Below are 22,597 nucleotides of genomic sequence, written 5' to 3' on the forward strand. Positions count from 1 at the left end.
TTCAAAAATAACTGTCAAAGTATTGGTAGTTAGCAACAGAAAAGCAGGTCATTATAAACATTTCCCCAATCGATTATCTGTAACTACCTTAAAAGCATATTCCAACTGATGAAGACAACCACTATGCCACATACTAAAAAAATCACATACAAAGATGACATGAATTCCAAGTACCAAAATATTAAAATTGTGGTCTGTGCATTTTAGTCAAAGCTGAATTTCTCGATTAATACAGGGGCATAACACAGGACTGTTAAGCCCCTGCGCCACAGGAGGGTTCCCAACATTCAGACTCTTGACATTGCTCCAAATGCCTATAAATATCTGTCAGATATAGGGAAGCAGGTGCCTCTTCCAACATTCCTTGGGGAGGGGCATACAATTTCCTTTATGCCACTGTTTCCATATATGAGAGCTTTCCATTTTTAGCAATTAATGAAGGACTTTGTCTGGTGACATGTATCAGAGCTTTACATGTAGTTCCTCTGGTGCTAACTGGAATTAAGACCTTTTCCGTAATCCTTCCTGTAACAGCAAAGTATGTAGGGTGTTGAAGATAACTCAGTATATTCTGAATTGAAGAACTATTGAAATAAATATGAAAGAACACACAATATTGATTGAAAGGAAACTGCAGCTCTGTGAGTGTTCAAGTCCAGAAAGAGATTTGAAAAATGCGCCCTGGGCAAAGCCCAAGGCCTCGGTGTGGGGAGGTGTATTCTGTTCCTCTGGGATGTGGATGGTCATTTGACTGGGGCCCAATAACTTAATTTACTTCAATGGGGCCTCCCCTGTCACAGGCAGATGTCATATGACCCCTGTATTGGCCCCTTCTTTTATTTCCCCAGTCAGGCAGGCACCAATCCCAGAGGGGAGGGAGCTCCCACCATGATAACAGAGGAGGGCTTACCCAGTTTCTTGGACACACATCTGGGGTGGGCACTCAGGTTCTGCAGAAGTGGAGAAGGGTTCCCCATTTTGGATTTAGGCTCAGCAGGGCACTTCGGTATTGTTTGCAGAAGGGCACACAGGAAATGCTCCAAAATGGGTACAGTAACCCTGGGAACTTTCGAAACGAATATTTTGGGAGCAAATAAGAGTTACCACCACCTGCAAGCTTATTTCAGCCCTAAATGTGGCATCTCCATTACCCTGTTCAGAACATTACTGCACCTGAGGGAGGTCCAAAGAGGACTGAATCTGCGGTCTGAAACCTGAGAAACCTGAGGAAAGCCCTGAATGACTGGCCTGCTCTTTTGTTACCAGGACAAAAACATGGACTCCAAGGGTAATAAAGGTGACCTCCTGTTCAATCTACTGGGATACAACAAGCAACAAGACATCTTTCTAGATTCCCCACTGATCATTTCAAATTTCCCCAGAACTAGACCCCGCTGTTGGCCCCTGCTGGAATGAGTCCTGACCCCCAAGTGCTGTTGCAGAGGTCTTGAAACCATTGACTGTGTCTGGCTGGACCTCTCCTACATTCCTAAAATCCTGAGAATTATAAATGTTTTGCCTCCAAAGGCCTCTGGAGCACCTGGACAAACCGGCCAACCCGATCTGTTCATGGTGTGTTGTGGCTGGGCTAAAGATTCTGGCTCCCACCACTCTGAGCTTTTCCGCACCAGCACATCTAATTCAGCTTGACCTCACGGAGATGATACTTTGCCTTGTGGAACCACTACTGCTACATAAGACAGCAGCCTTGCCCCATTGGAGAAAACTGAGCTCCAAAAAAGTGACTAAGTGTAAATGAAGACATACTGACCGGGTGAATGTACCAAAAGCATCTGACCGGTGAGAGACCTTTCCTGGACACAAAATGTAAATTTCTGCCACCGAGATTTCATGGCAAAAATCAGTAGCTTCAGCTAGACTGCGTTTGATAACTATTCTAACTCATCCAGCCCTCCTCAGGCACAATCTGCTGCATTGCCCTGCTGAAGATTTTTGACTTCCACTTTTGAGACCAAGTCCCAATGTACATTTTCCAAGCAGGTCAAACCTGGTATCCCCTTTCCGACCTGCGACCGACTGCAGTCAGCCTCAAATCACTCCTAGGTCCTGGTTTACTGTGTCCAGCTAACCACTGCTGGTGCTTAATGCTTTTCGAAACTATTTTAACTTAAAATGTTACAAATTTGTATGTCTGGTTTCCCTTATTGGGTTTCTATCATAGGTGTCATTGTATTTATTGAAATGTACTCGTTTTTCAAATTGGTTTGGGATTTTTCTTGCTCTGTGTTTACTGTTGTGACACAACATAAATACTCTACACATTGACTCTAATTTAACCCTTTATTCTCTGTAACATAGCTACCAGGGGGTTGGGTGCTCAGGTTAATTTAGTGACTTTAGTAGTTCATCTTTACAAGGACTGTAGTTGTTGCTTAAGGTACATACTCACCCCACTTAGCTAACAACCCAGTTTCCTACAATTACAAATATAGTTGGCATAACTTGTAAATGTTCAAATTCTCACAAAACTCAGTCTTCAACATTATCATATCCCTTTTACACCTACACGCGTGAATTTCAACCATCCCCGTTTGGTGCACTAAAATCATGTTCAAATCTTACAAAGAACTTACTATTCACATATCTTAGCTCTAGGTGGGTATTTCTGCCACTGCTTAATCAAGAATATGTTGAAAAGAATGAAACCTCAAACTTACTTCAATAGGATTCCTACAATAATAATGAGGGAACAATGTGTGTTCTTCTGTCATCTTCTTAATGGCCCAATAATGTATTGAATCCTGAGCTAATTGGCCTGCATTATTGCCAATGCATATGTTATCCCATTAACAGATCTGGACATATACAGCTTAGAGAGTATTACAGATAATGAGTTCAGCAATTGTCAACCTCTTACCATTACTGCAGCTACATGTGACATTTCATGTGTCTCTACTTTGCATATTGCACAAACAAGTACAGAACACAACTAGTTTGAAAGGTAACAACAGAGTTTAATTTTCAACCATTGGTGATGACAATGTAATTATGGATTATGGGGGCATAGGATGCCCTTAACATTTCAAGACCTTTAATAAATAATAGTTTAATTTTTCCTATCGGTGGTGTAGGTTCTGTTTTTTTCATTCAGATGACTTGTTTTGAATATTATTCCGCTCACACTTTGATTGATGTTATTATATTATGCAATGACTCATGCTCTTTCTTTCTGTCTTTTTGTTCTGGATTAGTAACACACTTATCTGTATCTCTGTTTTATGCCCTAGCAATATTCTTCATTTCATAGCTGTGTTCTTAAAGTCTTTCACTGTACATTTGAAGTGGCTATTCAAGAAAAGAATAGCAGTGAAATTGCCATGAAGCACCAGCATTGTTATATAAGTATATTTCTATTCTCAAGATGTTGGCGAGAGCTATTAGCCTGGGTTTTCGTATTAGAGGCTGTTGGGTTTCTATGTAATTTAGATTTCAACATACCAACCAATATCGAAGACCATACTAGCTTTATTTTGGTGAACTTTATTTTGATTTAATGATGTTTTTCTAGTTAATGAGTTTTAATGTGATTTAAATGATGAATTTGTGCTTTTATGATCTGTCTGTACATAGATTGAATAAAGATTTATATTGAATTGGATTGATTTAATTAGAACATAAAGGTATTGCCAAAGTCTGCGATATGTTCATTTCTGATAAAGAGGATGTTATTGATGTACCTTAACAATAATACACCCTCATTTTATAGGGTCAGGTCAATGTTCCAAACCCACTCTCTTTCCAACCATTCCAATACAATATTGGCAAATGACGGAGCAAAATTCACATAATGCAGTGCCTTTTACTTAACAACAAAACCTACACTTGAAGTTAACCATATTGAGATGTAAGCAGAAGTCCACCATTACGAACACATTATTGGGCCAAAATAAATGGGCTGTGTACATGAAATGTGTACACTTAGCCATGCAAACTGTTCAGGCTAGTATGCTATCTCAGAGCTTAGAAGAGTGAAATTGTACCAGATGCCTCAGCTGCAAAATTATGTGTTCTGAAATCTTCTCCATAAAGAATGAGTTCTGATCGACATTTTAATTATGCCAGAATAATTTGATTATTTTTGTGTTATTTTTTTGACGTGAAATTAATTAACATTATGTGATTATGCCTGTTCGCATAGTAATGAGTAATTTGGCTCAATAAACCTACTACAGGTGCACATGAGCAGCACACCTAGCGAGTGTAAGGGGCTGCAGTTGATTGTGTTCTGATGTATTTTTGCATCCCCGGGTCCATTTTGGACCTGAGAGTGCATTTTGAGCTATGAAAATAACCGTAAATTATTGGTTAAACTCCTGGTATAATTCAAAATAACCTTGCATAATTTTGCCTTAATTTTACATAAATACCCTACAGCTAATTATGTAAGTAATACCCACCTTTGTTAGGAAGCCAATCTCAGACATGACAGTTTGTCCTGAAGGTGCCTTGAAAGTTTTGTGAATATGTCTGCTTTTATTTTGGTGTGCAATCTTCTTTCTAGGGGTCTATTTTAATCTGAATGATTATCGTTGATAGGATCTTTTAAAGCTCAATGCTTAATCTATCTGCACTATAATTTAACAAGAGGTATAATAAATAATGTAGGCACTGTGCTCACAAAATGGGAAACCTACTTGCTAACCTTCCGTCAGGCAAACATATTTATAACCTTGTGTTTGTTGGGACACAGTATTTTAAATGACTCTACTTCCTAACTAGCATAGCACAACCAGTGTCAAGAGATAAATATGTTATTTTAATTTAGGGCCATTAATATGCATCAAAAGTGATCACATCATGGCCCCATCATAATGTCAAAAAAGGAAGGACGCCACTGGAACATTCCCATATCTGCATTCCCTTGAAAGAAATAGAGACACATGTTAGGATTGAAGAAGGGAACATATCCTTGGCAGAAACACAGGTAACATATTTTTCTGAAGAAATATGGTTTCTGACATGGGGCCAAGGGATCTCTCAGACTGCCTGTAAGCCACTAGAATTAAAGATACTCTTTGTCTTTCGGATTGTAGCTTGGTACACCCCACAAAGTGGATCATATGGTGTAACACAACACTTAAGAAGAATGAAGAAGGGGATTGATAGAAAAAGGAAACTCTTCCTTTCGTACCAAAGTCCTATTTTGCCAGTCATGGTTCAGAGCTGACACAAATATTGCAACCCATAAACCACTCTCTTCTATATATTCTCCCCAGGTCAGAGAGCATCCTATCTCATGTCAATATCGACTAACCTATGAATCCTAAATCCTCACAAAGAAATAGACAGTATATATGGGGAGCAAGCTAGCCACATTTTGATCACATATTAAGAGCAAAGAGAAAATAGAAATTAAGGGGCCCATTAGGATGGTGGGCGGATTGCCCCCGCCAGGCTAGCGGTAGCCAACGCCGGCCTGGCGGGGGTAATCCGCCCACCATCCTCACTGAAATGACCCCCCGCCAAATTAGGATGGCTGGGGGGTCCGCTGCGGATGGAAAGACCGTCCGTTGCTTTTCTGCCCCGGTCGGCTTGCGACCAGGGCGGAAAAGGTTTAATATGGTGGCGGTATCTGTTTGACACCACCAGCCATATTACTATGGGCCCAAACTGATGCCTTTCCGTGGTGGCAATGCCGCCAAGGAAAGGCAGGCGGTCTTCACTTCAGGGGCCCCCTGCTGACCCCCGGAGTGAAGGCGAGGTGGGGGGGCCACAGGGGGTACCTGTGGTACCCCCCAGCATTTGCATACACAAAGCGGCAGGCACCGCGTGGTGCCTGCTGCTTTGTGTATGCAAATGCATACATGCATTTTTAGCATTGTGGCGGGCGGTGCTGAGAGCACGGCCCGCCACAATGATAAAAATGCTGGATGCGCCCGCCACTGTGGCGGGCACATCCTAATGCTCCCCACGGGACCCCCGCCAATATGGCGGGCGGTCCCCTTGTCCGATAGGATGGCGGACAGACTAAGTCAGCCTGCCATCCTAATGACCCCCTAAGTATTTTTAACAGCTTTTTTGCATACAGGTACTACTGCTTTCCATCAAATCACAATGTTGAAATGTTAGTAGAAATTTGTATTTCCAAATGTCTTTTTGTATTTTACATTTTACAGGATTTTCCTACAGCATTCTTAATGAGAATCAGCCATGTTGTGCCAAGTTAATTACTCTCCTGGCCAGCTGGATGTTCAAAGCCTCCTCCTGAACAATAGGCAAACTTGTCCGAATTAGCCGCCTTCTGGTTGCGGAAAGGGTGGGGGTGTAGAAATCTGTATATGTTCGCCAGCTGGATCACCCTGGAAATTCTGTTCATGCTGCTCCCGCATAGAAAAGAAAGAGCAAATGTAGCTTTGGCACCTATCAATCCAGGGTTTCCCATTGCAATGTTGGATGGAAAAATAGTTTTGGCTGGGTGGAGTCTGGTTCAGAGAAGTAGTATTTCCAAACATTTGTTGATTCTGTCATTTTGAAGGTTCCTTGAATGCTGTGCAAGGGGTTGGCCAGCTTGTGGGATGTTCCAAGGAAACCTCAGGTGTGAAAGTGTGATATCGGGATTGGGATGGAATTCTCACTGTCTAGAATTCTCAATTTCTAGTTTTAATACCATGCACAAGGAAGAGACTTTGAGCAGAAAGGAATGACAGAAAAGGAAAGACAACAGACCTTCTGTTTGAAGCAAAAGGAAACCCATTGGACTTGTATCCTTGGACTGTAGTGAACTACTCTGCCTCCAGAGTAGGTGGCACTAGCTTCCTCAGTCAGTCTTGGGGACAATAGAAGTTGGAGTTGGTGGAGACCCAATAAGTGCTCCTTTTAACTTGCATGGAATGGTCTAGTCCTGTTGTGGGTACCACCGACTCCTGCTGGAGACACAGACGTCACAGCAATAGTTAAATGCCTGAAGTGCTTGTAGAGTTCAGGCAGGGGAAAAGTAGTCTGCTTTTGAGGACCATGGAAGCTGCTGCAGGAAAGCTCAAGGTCAGGAGAATAACAAGAGTAAGACCAGAACATTAAGTCCAAAATTTCATTGCAGTCCACCACTGGTAGGAAGGAAGAAGCATACTCAGGAGCTGAGATAAATTATTGGGACTTTATCAACAAACTCTATCCAAAGATACACATGTTTAACAACTAGTGGCTGGAGCACACCACCAGGAGGCAAGCAACGCAACCCCTCTAGGACATGGTCTACCAGTGTCAGGGATATTAAGATCCATTCTTGACACTTGGGCCTAGTATTTTTTTAACAATCTTCAGGTCCCCAGAGACTGCATGGGGCTACAGGGCTCAATGGATCCTTTCCACCATCAGTGATGTACATAGAAATCCTGCCTGTGTGCCTGTGGTACCCCTGCCTGCACTGAAGCACCATAATGCTGTTATCATTATCCCAAATTATAAGTGGTGGCCACAGTTTGTGCTGGAGGTAACTCCCTGGCCTTTCTTTGTTAATGGAAGGTGGCTTCCGGGTTTACATGTGCTTGATTCCTTGCTTCCTGTACTATCAGTACCAGAGTGTGGGAACAGCAGGAGCATCATAAGAGGAGAAGGAGAGCTTGACTGCAAGGGAGAGTCTAAAATGTGCATACTCTTTATGGTGTGGTAGTTGAGGGTGGCTGCCAGGAGTAGTGCAGGTCCACCATGAGGGTCTCTCCGAATTATGATGACTTTGCTACCCTAAGTCTTATTGGACCAAACAACAGTGACCTCTGGAGAGAATAGCTATTGTTTCAAGAATTCCCAGAACTAGGGTTTTATGGCCAGAGGGTCTTGAGTGAAGAGACCTTTGTTTCTGCATTCTCTGTGAGTGCTGGACCACCTTGTTGGGTTTAGAGATAAGTCCATGACTGAAGTTTTCATTGCTTTGAGCTGTTTGTTGATAAAATATGTAAATGTCTACAGAACTGCGCTGTCACTTTTGGCTTTGGCAGTTCTTGTTTTGTTCTGTCACTCTTTTGCTACATTTTCTTTTTAAGGAAGCTGAAGGTCCCTCATAAATCTAAAGCAAAACCATTTGCTAAACACTAAAATATTTTGGGGACTCAAAAAAAGTGCAAACTACCATAGAGGTCCCTGGAACACAAGTGAACTACTTTGTGTGTGGATGTGCTCACAGTGAAGTCAGTCAGTGACAGAAGTGGGCTGACCCTTTGACCCAGTCAATAACTTTGGTTAACTTAAAGGTCTTTGCTAACACCAGACAAAAAAAATGGACACATTTCGATGTCAGGCTAAAATTGTGTATTGCCTAATGCACTCCTATGGATTGTAAGGAGATATCCTTGACAAATTCAGTATGCCTGACTATTCTGTAATGCGTGCCACGTTTAATAATCACACATCGGGAATTGTGATTTTGGAGATCAGGGTGGCTAGTTTGTAAACTGTTTAAGATGCCCTCTGTACAGATTTAGTCAGTATTTATGGGGCTGATGTCCTTTCCTTGTTGTGCACCACTGCTGTACTTTGAGAGGCTCTTTAGAAGGTGTCCCTGTTGGTATTTTTACCTATCGTTTAAAAAATATTTGTCATTTTGTGGGTAGCATTTTGTTTTACGTGCAACAGCGTACTTGGGGGCAGATTTATGTTAACTGGCGCATACCCAGGGATGCGCCAGTTAACATGCGCCACAGTGCACCACAGCTCCGCCAGTCATGGTGCGCCGCATTTATAATGTGGCGCACCATGGTGCAAAAACGGCACAGATGCGTGACGCATCTGTGCCGGAAATGTGGCGCATTGCTGGAGTTGCGTCGCAAGTGCGACGCAGCTCCAGCAAGTCTTGGGGGTGCCCCATTTTAACAATGCTGCATCAAGACCTACGCCTGCTTCAAGCAGGCGCAGGCTTTTGACGCAGCATTGGCTTAAAAGTGACTGAGTGAAATCTCATAGATTTCACTCAGCCACTTTTGCGAGGCGCACCTGCCCCGGAACGCGCACCCTGCGCCGGAACGCCCACAAGCGGCGCAGGGCTTTACAACGTGACGCATCTGCCTAGATGCGTCACGTTGTAAATCGTTCGTAGGGATGCGCCACGTTTACGCCGCCTTGCGTGACGCAACAGCGGCGTAAACGTGGCGCAAGGGCCTCATAAATCTGCCCCTTAAAGTCCACGTATTGACATCTGTTTTTGTGTTGCTGAGTTCAGAGTTCCCAGTCTGCAGCACCTTGTACCCTTTTCTAGTTTATAGTCCACAACACCCTGTACCGCCTTACCTTATGTTTCTCTTCTGCACTACACTGAGAGTCAAATTCTAAAAGGTATACTTATATAACATTTTGGGGGCCTCGGAACGAGGCTCAAGGACATGAGAAGCAAAAGAGCTCAGTTGTTAGAATTGTGGAACAATAACTTCTGATTGCCCTGGGACTCTCTGGTTTATTTTTCTCAGAATCTAGGATTGATATTTGTCATCAAAAGATGAGACCATTGTGACATCAATTACCTGACCTACATCTGGTGTAGCACGTGGGGATCCAAACCATAATGAAGGTCTGACATCCCTAGAGTCAAGAAATTAACCCCTTCACTGTGGCGGCAATTCCGCCGCAATGCTAGGGGGTGGGTCGCACGGCCCACCTGCGCTTGTGACGGAACAGCTCCGTCACGCACCTCGGGTGAGCTGTGCTAGTGACGGAACGGTTCCGTCACGAACGCGCCCGCTCAATAGAACGTCCCGCGCAGGCGCGAAATCAGCGCCGTGCAGCCGCTTCGAGCGGGCCGTGACGGAACCGTTCCGTCACTAGCACAGCTCACCCGAGGTGCTTGACGGAACGGTTCCGTCATAAGCGCCGAAGGGGTTAAGTGGAAAGCAAATGTAGGTGCTCCTTCTGTATGGGAATTTCAACCAAAGAGAAGTGGAAATGGACTGTAATATTTTCAGACCTATATACAAAAATTCGGAACGTGGTCTTCTTCTGTCGAATAGCTTAAGAAACAACTTATGATTATGTCTGTCTCCCACTAATACTTTGTTTGTGATGTGCAAATTTGAAAATATATATATATATATTTTTTATTTTCTTAGAAGGAATAAATCAAGCGTACATCCTAATTTCAAAGAGAGTTTAATTAATTAGGGGTCAACAGAGGTACAACCCACACACCCCTGGTGTGCCCTTAGGTATCTCTGACACATGCCTTGCTATCCCTGTCCTTAGGGATCATCAAGGCAATGGAATGAACCTTCAGCGAAGAACTTCCTTCTTACTTTATGTAGTGTATACTCTATGCCTCATTTATGGGTTTTTTGCCATAGGGCAGCGCAGAAGGCCCTGGTGCTCTGCTACCATACGGCAAAAGAAAAAGGCATGAATATCTATTATATACCGTGCATTCCTGTCGTTTTCCCCTGCGCCGGCACACAATGGGCTGCCGTGCTCCAACACAGGCACACTGGCACCATGGTGCTAGGGTGCCCGTGTTGCGGGGAAGGGAAACCTTCCTGCACAAAAACAATCCCAGAATGCAGCACAATAGAAAGAGGAAAAAACAAGGAGAAATAAAGATATTTCTCCTCATCGAGCCTCTCTTACACCTCCCTGGGAATACGTAGGTTTTTGGTGCTGCTTCAAACTTACAATTTATCGCAAATCTGGGGCAGTGTCAAAAAGTAATGGATGTTGCTGGGAACGCCCTCAGCAACACCCATGGAACACCTGTTCAAGCAGTTTTCTGCATTAAAGGGGCACGTATTTATAAGGCCATGAAAAGCCACGTAACGTGGCTTTAATTGGCCTTATATATATATATATATATATATATATATATATATATATATATATATATATATATATATATATATATATATATATATATATGACATTCGCACATTGCGCCACCAAAAAATTTAAAAAGTGACTTTCCGGCAGCGCAATAGTGCCCATAGAGCCTATGAGGCCCTCTATGTATATCCCCCAGCCGTTTCACTAGAAATTAGAGAGATGATGATTGACTAAAGATTCGGCAAGAGGCCAACCTTATGGTGCCATTGGGTATATGATGTCACTTCCACTGCCCCTGACATTTGTTCAATAAACTTGTGTGTCTGCCACCCACCAATAGATTGCAAGATCTGAAATTATGTGGCTTTGCTGCTTCTGAGATTAATCTTATACTACTTACATTACATAGTGGAGGCACACATCAGCATATCTTCAACACCTTGCATGTGCTGCAACTCTGTTATTGCTGAAAGGGACTTAACAAAATTTTAAAAAACTATAAAGTAGTGATCACTGCAGGGAGTTCATGCGTGACTGTGCAAGAATAGGAAGCGATGTCATATTGTGGGATGAATATTCATTGGTCAAACTAAGCATGGGGAGTAGCAAAGCCAATTATTTCGATGCGGGGGTAATACAGTTAGCTCTATGTCAAATGGAGGCTCAGCTGTGCTTGAACACAGAGTTGGTCTCCAAATTGGCCATTGATTCATCTGGCTGAATCTGCGTTTGCTTATTCTCGACAAAGTTGCAAAAAGCGCAGACAGATAGATCTTAAAGCAACTTTGAAGTGAAGAAATGCTTGAACTGTTCAAGATATCTGACATCTCAAGAAAACTAAACCTGCTGATTAGAAGCATTCATTTTTTTCTGTAAGATTCACCACAAGTTATTACAGCACCCTCTTTGTACACAGGATGCCTGAATTGCTCGAGATCCCCGTCACTTGAGCCCTGGTGAATGCAAGGAGGGATGATCAAAAACATTCATGTTTCTGCAAAGGCGGCTAACAAGTACTTGGAGGGAAGTGCGCATCTACAAATAACAGTATTTGTGCAGTCTCATAACCAGGAGCATAATCAGCAGACAGTCCCTTCACGAAGCTGCTTTTCTAAATTAAATGCAAAGAAAGAAAACCAGGTGCATATACCAAGGTGGAATGTAACCTTTCCGCAAGGAAGTCAGATGGTAATAGGGGTGGGGGTTTTCATGCAGTTGTAGCTTGCTTCGCTGCAAAAAAAGAGAAAATAAGGAACGCTTCTGAGCATGATTGAGAATAAATTTGCATTACATTTACCGAAACAGTATCCCTGGTTTGATCAGTAATTGTTGCAAATTAACAGGGACAACAGAAGTCATAAGAATAATGCAGCAGTAGAAAAGGAGAGAGCATTTAATTACTGTGTTATCAACTCTTTTCAACAGCAATCAGTGGAGCAGAAGTGATTTCACTGCCAAAATCGTGAGACTTTTTTAGTATTTACCTTTTGTGAAGCATCTGAAAACAGCAGGTCCCAAACGCTACTAATATCAGTAACAGTAATGGTATTGTTGGAATAATTACATAAATCAGATTTGGCATGATTCCTGAAAGAACAAGAAAAAAAAATGTCACTGGGCTATCTCTGTGTCCTCTTTCACAAGGTGAGTATTAACAACTTGAAGTTTGTTAAAATATAAAGAACTTGGCTCACAGCATAATTACTTGTGAAACGAGTCCCTATTATTACAATACATATAACATTTGCAAGTGACCATGGAAAACCTTTTCCGTACAGTGTGACGCTCAAAAGTATTAGGAAATGTAGCCTGAATTATGTCTCTGGCTTGAAAGCTTTCAACCAAAAATAAATGATGTAATGTCTTCTTTGAAAAATCAACTACATTGTGCCAAGCCCACAGTGTTCCTCAATGCTAGCCCAGTAACCTAAATCACAACAGTTGAATAAATTAAAAAATGACAATTTTTACATAAACTGCATTTTTCGTGACCAAATAATGACTCCTCTCCCTCCACCTCTAAAAATTTTAATTTTATTGAGGTATTCGGATTGCATTGCTGTGCTATGCACATACTTCATGTATTTATTCATTCATTCCTCTATTTATGAATCCTTAAATTGAGATGAAAAAGATAAATTATGGCCAGACTTCATATAAAGGTGCAGCATAGAGCTATGCAATATTGTGATGGAACTTTTCATCTTATGTTACATTCAGTTGTGGTTAAGGGCCTCATTGTGAGGAAGTCACGCAGAACAGAAAGTCACCTTGGTGTGCTGCACTGTGTGACAGGGACAAAGCAGGAATGCACTGTAATTGAGGCACTATGGCGTATTCCTATCCTTTCCCTTGCACTGGCGCCATTTTGGCAGCAAGGTGCATGGTTGCCTTTTGTGCAGAATGCAGCACACATAAAAAGAGTAAGAAACAAGGAGAAATAGGGTTATTTCTCCTTGTTACACCGACCCTGCCTGGTAAGGTGTACATTTTTGGTGCATCCCATGGTTCACTAGTTCTTGTAAATCGGAGTATGAGTCAAAATCCATCATGGAAAGCCTACCGAGAGCAGAGTAACTCAACGCATTGATTTACGCTGTATTGCATTACTCCAGATTTTTTATGTCACTCAGAGCCACGTAAAGTGGCTTTACTTGGCTTCAAATATCTGACTTTGAGGTTTGTGTCATGCATGTACCACATTGCATGGTGCAAACGTTACACAACCCTCTCATAATTGAGCCCCGAAGTTCTAAGGAACACCTTTGCCAAAACGGAAACACGGAGCAAAACAAGTGACCCGTTTACCATCTGCTGCATTATGTAAGGCAGAGGGATGGAGAGAACATGTCTGGCTTTGGTCTTGCCCCATGGCAGCAGGGCAGATGAGAGTAAATCTCACATGTTTGGCTCCATGACAACTAAACTCATTGCTTCTCATCAGCTAGAACAATTAATATGTATATGAATAATCAACAGGTCTCGCTTTAATGTGCTATGGCATGCAAACAAATTCGAATAAACTATGTGAGATGAAGCTCAGTGCAACCAGTAATTTTTTGTACCTCTCATGTACATAACCCATTTTTATTCCCAAAATGTGCAGAGCTGCAGGGCAGTAGAACCACAAGCCTGTATAATAGTACCATATCTCTGTACACTTTAAAACAGAGCAAAGACACAGGTAATACAGAGTTCAACACAAAGACTGTGTCCATTTGTGAATGCAAGCTTTGGTCAAAGGCAGACATATTTGCTTTGTCAATACTTTTTGTCAATGTTTCTGAGATCTCTAGATTTTAAAATGTATGTCTCTGGTTTAGTATGTGGAGGATGCTTTAAAGGAATGAAGAAAAGGACTGACTAATCCAACATGACGGGATTAGAGTTTGTTTTTTATACATCAGCCCCTAGGCAGATGTCCTAGGTCGTGTTGTCCGTATGGAAGATGTAATGTTGTCATATACATCATTGTCTAACAGGAATGTATTCAGGATGAGCATATGCGTGTCTTTTACTTTTTCTTAATACAGGTTGAAACAAAAACAAAGCGCTTATTGAGATAGCCACTTTGCAGTTAAAGGACTCCTTGTAGATACAAGTAAACCTCTAATGATTTTTTTTCTGGTATACCAAATTAGAGGATGGTGTATCTTAGTGGTTATTGGACGTAACCCTTTTTGTAGGGTCATCAAACTTTTTTACCTTTGTTCTCCTTTTTTCTGAACCCATTTTTGTTGGCTCTTAGTACTCTGTGCACTTTCCACTACCAATCACTGCTAAAGTGCCTATGCTCTCTCCTTAAAACATGATAGAAAAGGCTTATACCCAATTGCCATATTCAATGTATTTGTAAGCCTCTACTAAAGTGGCACTCGCTGTACCCAGGGCCTGTAAATTACATGCTATTAGTGGGCCTGCAGCACTGATTGTGCCACTCCCTTAAGTAGCCCTTTAAACATGCCTGACATTGCAGCATGTAAGTTCAGTTTTAAACTGCAATTTCGACCTTGCAAAACACCCTGTTATTTCCTTACTTTTTAATACACATACGCCACCCTTGAGATAAGCTGTGGACAACCCAGAGGGCAGGGTTCAATGTATTTAAAATGTTTTACATTTTACATTTTACGTGTCCTGGTAGTGAAAAACTTTTAAATTCATTTTTTACTACTACAAGGCCTACCTCTACCATAGGATAATATTTGAGATACCCTATTACTTTAAATAAGCTGTAACTTTCAAATGGGAACATGTAACCAGTTTATTTTTGGTGTCTATGGAACTGCAATGAAAAATCCTCTCCTATGGTGAAGTGGGATTTTTGTTTACAATTTTGAAAATGCCACTTTTGCAAAGTTGACATTTTCCTGCCTTAGCCATTTAGTGCCCTGCAGATCGTTATGTTACGTTAAAGGGATTTGTTAAGTGCATAGCTGCCCCCAAAACAGGGTGTTTTAGTGCTAGCCTTTGCAGATGAATAAACTATCACCATTTGCCTGACAGAAAGAGCAGCTATTGGAAGGAAACGAGCCACGTCTTCAGGGACTTTCTGAAATGCAATTGGTTTGCAATGTTTTTAATTGGGAGAGGTAATGAGTTCCACAGCACAGGGGACTTGACATGAATGGAGTGGCTTTCAGCTCTGGCTATCCTAAAATGTGGAACAGTGACCAGATTAAGATCAAATGAGCGAAGGCGGCAGGAGTGTTGGTACCACAAAAGAAGACTGGACAAGATGCAACCCCAATGGGAATACAGAATATTAGGAGTAACACACAAGGCTTTAAAGTGGATGCGCTTTTCCACTGGAAGCCAATGCAGTTCAAGGAGGAGACCAAAGACAGGGCAAAGTATTGTGTATTGAGTTGCATGACTGAGTAAGCTGGCAGTTGGGTTTTTGTGTATTTCTCCTATACAGCAACACACAGTAGATAGTTAGATGTGCCTTGATGGGCCATCACTGGCAGGAGTGAAGGGTGGAGCAGAGCACAGCTCAACGATCATTCGAATAGGTAGAGTCCTGCCTCCACACGAAAGGCTGCATGCCCCTGTAGTTAGGCTGTAGTCAGGGCAGTGGAGGTAGGATGCCTGTGCACTACAAAGGGACACCTCTAGAAGCTTCTCCTACTTCTAAGAAGGCACCAAGTGTAAATATTGGATGGCAATCACCAACTTTTCAGTACACTTCTGTACCTGTGGAGACTCTGCCAGGAAGATGGATTGCTGTGCTCCTGAAAGGGCTGCCACTCTGCTGGACTACTGCCCTTCTGAAATACTGCCTAGATGGACTGCTGCCTTGCTGCACTTATGCCCTCCTGCCTGAGTCAGAGGGATTAGCCCAGCACCTGAACCCCACTACCAGAGTGAGTCCAGAGACTAGTCTTCAGGCCTCCTATCGAAAGCCACATGGACATAACAGGCTTCCAAAAACCTGAATGAGCTCCTAGATCTGGCTGGAGTAAGCCCCTGACACCCTTATGATGCCCCGTTTTTGGCTTCTTCATGAGTGCAAACAGGTCCATTGATGCCAAAACCTTGTCAAACGCAAAGTTCAATCAACCTGACCTTTCTTGCTACAGCATTGACTACTCGTCGGGACCGCAATCCCGAAGCTCTAGCCCTAACGCCCACTACAAGACCAGGATGTGTGCTACAGCAATGACTTTCTGAGATGCCAAGTCTGCTTTCCACCCTGCAATGCCCCCTCCACCATGAACGGGACTCTTTGCGCTGGACTGAGAAGGTAACTTTTTAGCAGGATTATCATAGTCCCTGTTTCAGACCCACGCTCCATCGTGGTTAGGCCTGAACTTGTGACTTTCTCCTGGTCTCTCAAAACCAGATAACCTCGAGTGGCGCTTTCAGCTTTTTGGTGCTATAAAATTGAATATCTCAAGTTATACTGATTGGATTTATATTGTTTTAGTATTGATTTATTTATCGAATTTTGCTCTATTCTAAATTGGTGTGGGAGTTTTCTTGTGTTATAATTTTAATTTATTACTGTTTGAAATGCTGCATACATACTTTACAGATTGCCTTTTAGCTAATGCTGACTGCTCTGTGCAAAGCTACCAGAGGGTGGAGCACAGGTTAATTTGGGGTTGACTGTGCCTCGCCCTGACAATGATTGTGGGTGCTGCTTGATTAGGGTTTCACCTTCTCAACCAGTAATCCAATTTCTCACAGTGGTAGTGTACGATATAATAGTGCTATGAAGCATAAGTTGAACTAGGATTCAGTTAATGCAATAGCATTAATGTCACAGTCTTGTATGAGGGATATAGAGGTTGAATCAGAGACTACTGGCCTGCAGTTCTGGAAAGCATCTATGATGTGTATTAGATGAGTGAATGAGTTGAGAGGAGGTAATTTTTCAGATGCTGCTTTAGCGGATAGATTTTTATTTATGGTTAGGACATCTAGCTCTGTAGATTGTGGTAACAAGTCAAATGGGATCCATGACCACACAGTATTCAAGTGTGTGGGATACGACAGTAATAATGTTCATGGAGTAATGCTTGATAAGATGTGTGTGTTTTGCTCTTTAGGAGCAAATGTGTAGAGTGAGGTGTAATTTGCGGCTCAAATTGCCATTGCCTCGGAAGAGAGTGCTTGTGGGCTTTTAAGACTTTGGAGCATCTCATAAAGGTGACTCAAGCATATTAATTTGATAGGTGGACAATAGATTTGTGTGCAGATTAGTAAAATGTAATTATAATGAAGCATGAGGCTAGTAGTCACACATCTCATATGAATCTTACCAATTTAGGGCACTAAATTTAAACATTTTCTGTCTGTATCACATATCATTAACTCCTTCCAGACTCCATAAAATTCACCTAGCAATGTACTAAGAGTGTAAGATACAGAATGGCCATGGTCACACAGGAATACATGATGTAGGCATATAGGAGAATAGGAATTTCAGAAGTCACCTTTAATTACATTGGAAGTGTTCTTAAAATAAAGATAGTTGCAATTCACATAGTATCTTAATTTTTGGAAAAGAAGACAGTTGCAATTCACAAAAGTAGTTGACCGCCAAACTAAAGGTTAGGTTAGCAAATGCCACCATTTAGGAGCACATCTTTACTCCAGTGATTCGAACAAATATGAAGGGGTAAATTTATATGTAATTAAAGTTCTGTCCTTAAGGTTGAATTTTAACTATGGGCAAATTTGTTCACAGGACTGGGCTTGTGGGCTTTCCTGAGAGGGAGTGCAAATGTTGGTGAACACCCACAGACATGTTGACTTGCTGATAATCCTAAACATTTAGTAGATCATTTTCCACTCTGAAAACAGTTGGTGAATTAATCACATTTAGCGTATGAGTACACCAACTTTCCATGTTGGGAAGGAAAGACAAGACTCCGAAAATTAGTAGGGATCTGGTGTCGTAATTTGACAGTGATCGGGTTAGCGTTAAGCTTTGCTACACAAATTTCCCCTTATCTTGACCATGGTGTTTGGAGGCCATTTTGAGAAACACTGGCGTCCATTTTAAATGAACGTGCTGCCTCGTGGTCAGCATGCCCTTTTGTCCTTTCTTTGTACCACTGACCACGTAACTTGCCCAGCAACAGGCTATTTTTAGTACTGGTCAAGCTCGCACATGCGTAGTCAAACCCTCTGTACTAGTGGACAGTCATCACTTAGGAATGTTCTCTTAAACTGACCAGTGGTGTTGTAACACCTCCCATGAGTTGGCTGTGTTCCAAAAATGACCTTATATGTACCTAAACTGAGCAAATGTGTTCCGCCTACTCTTTTTATTACTGTAAAACTGTATAAAAGAGGTCTCACATCGATGTTCGGTGTGATACTTCTTGCATTGCTGAAGGGTGCTGCTGTAGGAATGTACCACCACCCCATGGGGTCCTAATAAACTTGTCTTTTGCATTTTTCAGTTTCTGTGCCAACGTCTGTTTTATGGTGTAGCGGGTTTTGCGGAATATGTAGACCTGGAGAACCCAATACCACACTGGGGCAAATAGATTTTCCTTGGGGAAAACATTTCATCTGTACAGTGAGTGCATTAATATAAATTGCACATGGAGTAATTGGAATTATGCTTGTGATACGCCTTGAAAACTGCCAGTGTCACACTTTTTCTGGACTTTTCCTCGAGTCCTGTGCCAATTTGAGGAAAGTCAGGGAGTATCTTGTGGACTTACAAGCATAATTAGGGACAAGAAGGAAAAATGGAATAGAGTAATAGAACTTTCTATTAAGGAAATGTAAAAATCATGGTTGTATTAAAACTGCTCAAAAACATACTGGAAAATCCTGCACTTCCCAAAAAGGTGCTAACCCCATTTACATTTGAAAACTGTCAGGACATCATGCCAATTAATGTTCTTCATTAAAAAGTAAAGACAATGAATATAGTACAAAGACTTTCTTAACAGATCAGCAGTATCCCACGTGACCAAAAGCACTGCCAAAGCTAATAGGTTAGGATTATTCTAGGTGACCATGTTCTTTGTTGCATTATGTTGTTTAGCTCTACTTTGCTGTGTCATACATTTAACACCATCGCTGCTAGTGATATTTTCCTCCTGTGCTGGAATTTTCAAAAGTCCATTGATCATGACGAGCTGGGCGCGTCATCAGCCTGGTAGGAGGCTACTTCATGACGAGCCCAGCTCGTCATGAGCCTGGAAGGGGTTATAGACAGAAACAGATAACAAGCATACCGATGCCAGTACACACCCCACAATAAATAGATGATAAAAAGAGAGACACATACGCACTTATCACAAACAAAATACACATTCATGTACAAATGAATTCAGGTAAACACACAAATAGACACATAGAGATAGATGTGTTTAGGCATGAATATTCGGTTGGGTGGCTTTTGTGCATACCACAATGGGTGTATAAGTAGTTGAATGCAACTATGGGTTTGGGTGATTAATAAATGCTTGAGTGGTTGTGGATGGGTAAATGATTGGGTGTGGGAACCTGGATTAGTAGTTCAGTGTAAGAGGGTATATGCAGATTATGAATGAATGCATAAATATGACTGAATGCATACATTTGGGTTAGGATTGTATGATATGTTCTTGCTGTTGATGGATGTAGTCACTGATGAAATGATGGACTAAGCAGTTAACAAAGCTGTAAACTTCCTAGAATGCACATGAACCTGATTTATGGAATAATGCAAGCATCACTGGTCTTCCCAGTGCCCCGGTTTTCCATAAGAACTATGATCAGCGGTGCACATTCATATAATAACTAACACCTAAACATTTTATTCATATGCTAGCCATACGCACCTTTTCTGACATACATCTAGGAACACGACTACCCAGCTATGTTACTATAACTATGCAGCATACATTACTTAGACTTAAGTGAGCAATGGGCATATGTTTGACACATGTATGTCGGTTCATACACTCTCACCAGTGGCGGCTAGTGAACTTTCTGATAGGCGGGGCGTAAAGGCCTGTACATAATGATCTAACTTAAGGGTTGCATAGCAGGAAGGTTTCTCATGCAGCTCCGCGAGGCGCAACGGCCAGTGTTTATGCCACTGGTGTTAGGTAATAGCGCACAAAGGCATGCAAAACGTTATGTAAATTGTGCCTATGTGAAGCCTCAAATTAAAAAAAATTAACTTACGCACCGGAGACCCCGTCCTGACTCCCGCCTTCCTTGTATTCAAGTCCTGCAGCACGTCATCACAGGAAGGCGGCGCTGCAGGCAGCCTCCCTCTCCACTGCCGCAGATTGATTGGTGCGGCCGGCTGCCCCAGGTGACGTAATTTTCTGTCGTATGCTGCTGCTGCAGCTTACTGAGAACAGGGAGAGTTGAGGCCAGGGGGGAGTGGCTTGGGGGAGTGGCTTTCCCACTGTAGTTAATACTGTCTGTTTGGGCGGCCTTAGGCCGTCCAAACAGTCAGTATTACCACTCCCCCCTGCCCTCGAGTAAGCACCCAGTCACTCTAAACCAGGAAGTGCTCTGCTTTCTCGTCGTGCAAGAAGGGAGAAACAAATCACAAATGGTAGTTATATAACTACCATTTGTTTCTGCCTTCTTGCACGGCAAGAAAACAGGGGGGGGCGGCGCCCAAACGCCCCCATGGAGGAATCGCCACTGACTCTCACAAATGTACGCAAAGTTAGTTATATCTATTTCCATGACTAAATGTTTCTTCATCAGGGAAATGCCTCAGAGGTCCTTTTAGACCGGCACTAATTGGGAGTTTGTTTCAGAAAACCCAAAAACAATGGCACTAGTAGGGAGTTTTCTTCCTGTGCATAAGGATCATTGTGTTTTTCTTTGTTTGGGTTCGCCATGTCTCGCATGAGGTCCTGGTTTGAGAAAATCAGTGATGTTAGTGTGACATAGAGCTTAGTAGAACACTCATGTTTAGAATGTGATGAGATCAAACAAGATTGTCTGAGAGAACACATTTAGGGGGAGAGACAGTTGGACTGTGTCATTGTTGGATGAGGTGTCAAAATTAAAACCTGTCTTACCTCAAACATTTGTCACACTTCATTTCGAGGACATCACAAATTTGCCAACAATTGATGGGATCTGAGATCGGGAACTGAAGATACACCTCAACAATGCGACACCCGTGACTGGCTACAGTTTCTGCATTCAAACAAAACTGTGTGGTGGAACGAGTGCTTGTTGGAGCAGGCATGACGCTCAGCCAAGTGAACAAACAGCCAAGTGGACAATTCTCAGAGTGCAGATACACTTCTGCCAGGTCAGACTTATGATAATGTAATGTGGCTGTGTTTTATGTTTTTTACGTTGTCACGCTGTATCTTCACTCAAGCCAGCGGAGGCCGTAGCCGTGCAGACTTAGCACGTGAAATGTGAGGGCTGGAATGTTACTGTGAGTAACCATGGGCGGAAAATCCGTTTCGCTCGCGGATTTTGCGGATTTTCGGTAAATTTGCAATCCGCGAGATTCGCGAATCTCCCGCAAAATCCGCAAATCCGCATGCAGCGGATTTTGCTCGCACTGTTCGCACTGTTCGCGTGAGTTCGCGCCCCGCGAATAAGTGCAAAATTGCAGAAATACGATCTTAGCAAAACTGAAAGTAACTACTTACCAGGTTCAAAAGTTCAGGCTCATCATTAGTAGCCATTTCCTGTAGTGCTTCCTGAGGGGCCCCTCCAGAGTTCAGTTGCCAGTTGAAACTATTATGTGACCCTGCTCTGAACCTCAGAATAGTTACACATATGCCACAAAGGTCCTGAATTACAGCTAAGGGAGACAAGCAGGAGCCAGGCTGGAAGTTCAAATCCATTAATCAGCCCCTAATGCATTATTGTCAGTTGGGGCAGGGCAGGTGTTGTAACTAATTTTGCAACAATGAAAGCACTTAGCAAGTGCAAAAGATCACTAATCAGGAAGCACTAAGGAAGCAGGTGCCAGCTAAAAAAATATTCTGTGACACATTAATCAGCCCCAAATTAATTCAGGTCACTTGAGGCAGGGAAGGTGTGCTTGCGTTGCCACAATAATGTACACTGACTGGACAACCAGAGGGTGCTGTGATGAAACAGAGGGTGGCATGGGTGGGCCAGAGGGTGGCATGAGTAGTCAGAGAGTGGCAGTGGTGACAGAGAGTGGCAGTGATGAAGAAGAGTGTCCCAAACAGGCTGGACACGTAGAAACAACAAGTTCGCGAAACTTGCGACCCGACAGGTAAGTTCGCAATTTGCGACATTGTAAAAAACCCTCGCGAACTGGCAGAAACCCGCGCAAACACAAAAAAATAAAAATCCGCAAATTCGCAAGAATTCGCGGATTTTGCGGATTGCGAGTTCGCAAATCCGCAAAATTTGCGAACGCGAGATTCGC

At 42.5% G+C, this 22,597-nt stretch overlaps 1 protein-coding gene across 4 annotated transcripts in view; it reads right to left on the bottom strand.

The window, feature by feature from the left end:
* CHODL (chondrolectin) overlaps positions 1-22,597 on the bottom strand; it is a 360,473-nt gene that overhangs the window by 59,251 nt on the left and 278,625 nt on the right. For 2 of the 4 annotated variants that reach the window (XM_086934044.1, XM_086934042.1), the window contains 2 exons: positions 12,234-12,336; positions 11,900-11,979 (listed from right to left, as the gene is read on the bottom strand). In XM_086934044.1, the coding sequence (XP_086790170.1) occupies positions 11,931-11,979; positions 12,234-12,336 (152 nt within the window). In that variant the 3' untranslated portion in view covers positions 11,900-11,930. The remainder of the gene's footprint in view (positions 1-11,899; positions 11,980-12,233; positions 12,337-22,597) is intronic. The other 2 variants (XM_086934043.1, XM_086934041.1) reach the window with 1 other exon arrangement.

Source organism: Lissotriton vulgaris, chromosome 8 (assembly GCF_964263255.1).
Source record: "Lissotriton vulgaris chromosome 8, aLisVul1.2, whole genome shotgun sequence".
NCBI lineage: Eukaryota > Metazoa > Chordata > Amphibia > Caudata > Salamandridae > Lissotriton > Lissotriton vulgaris.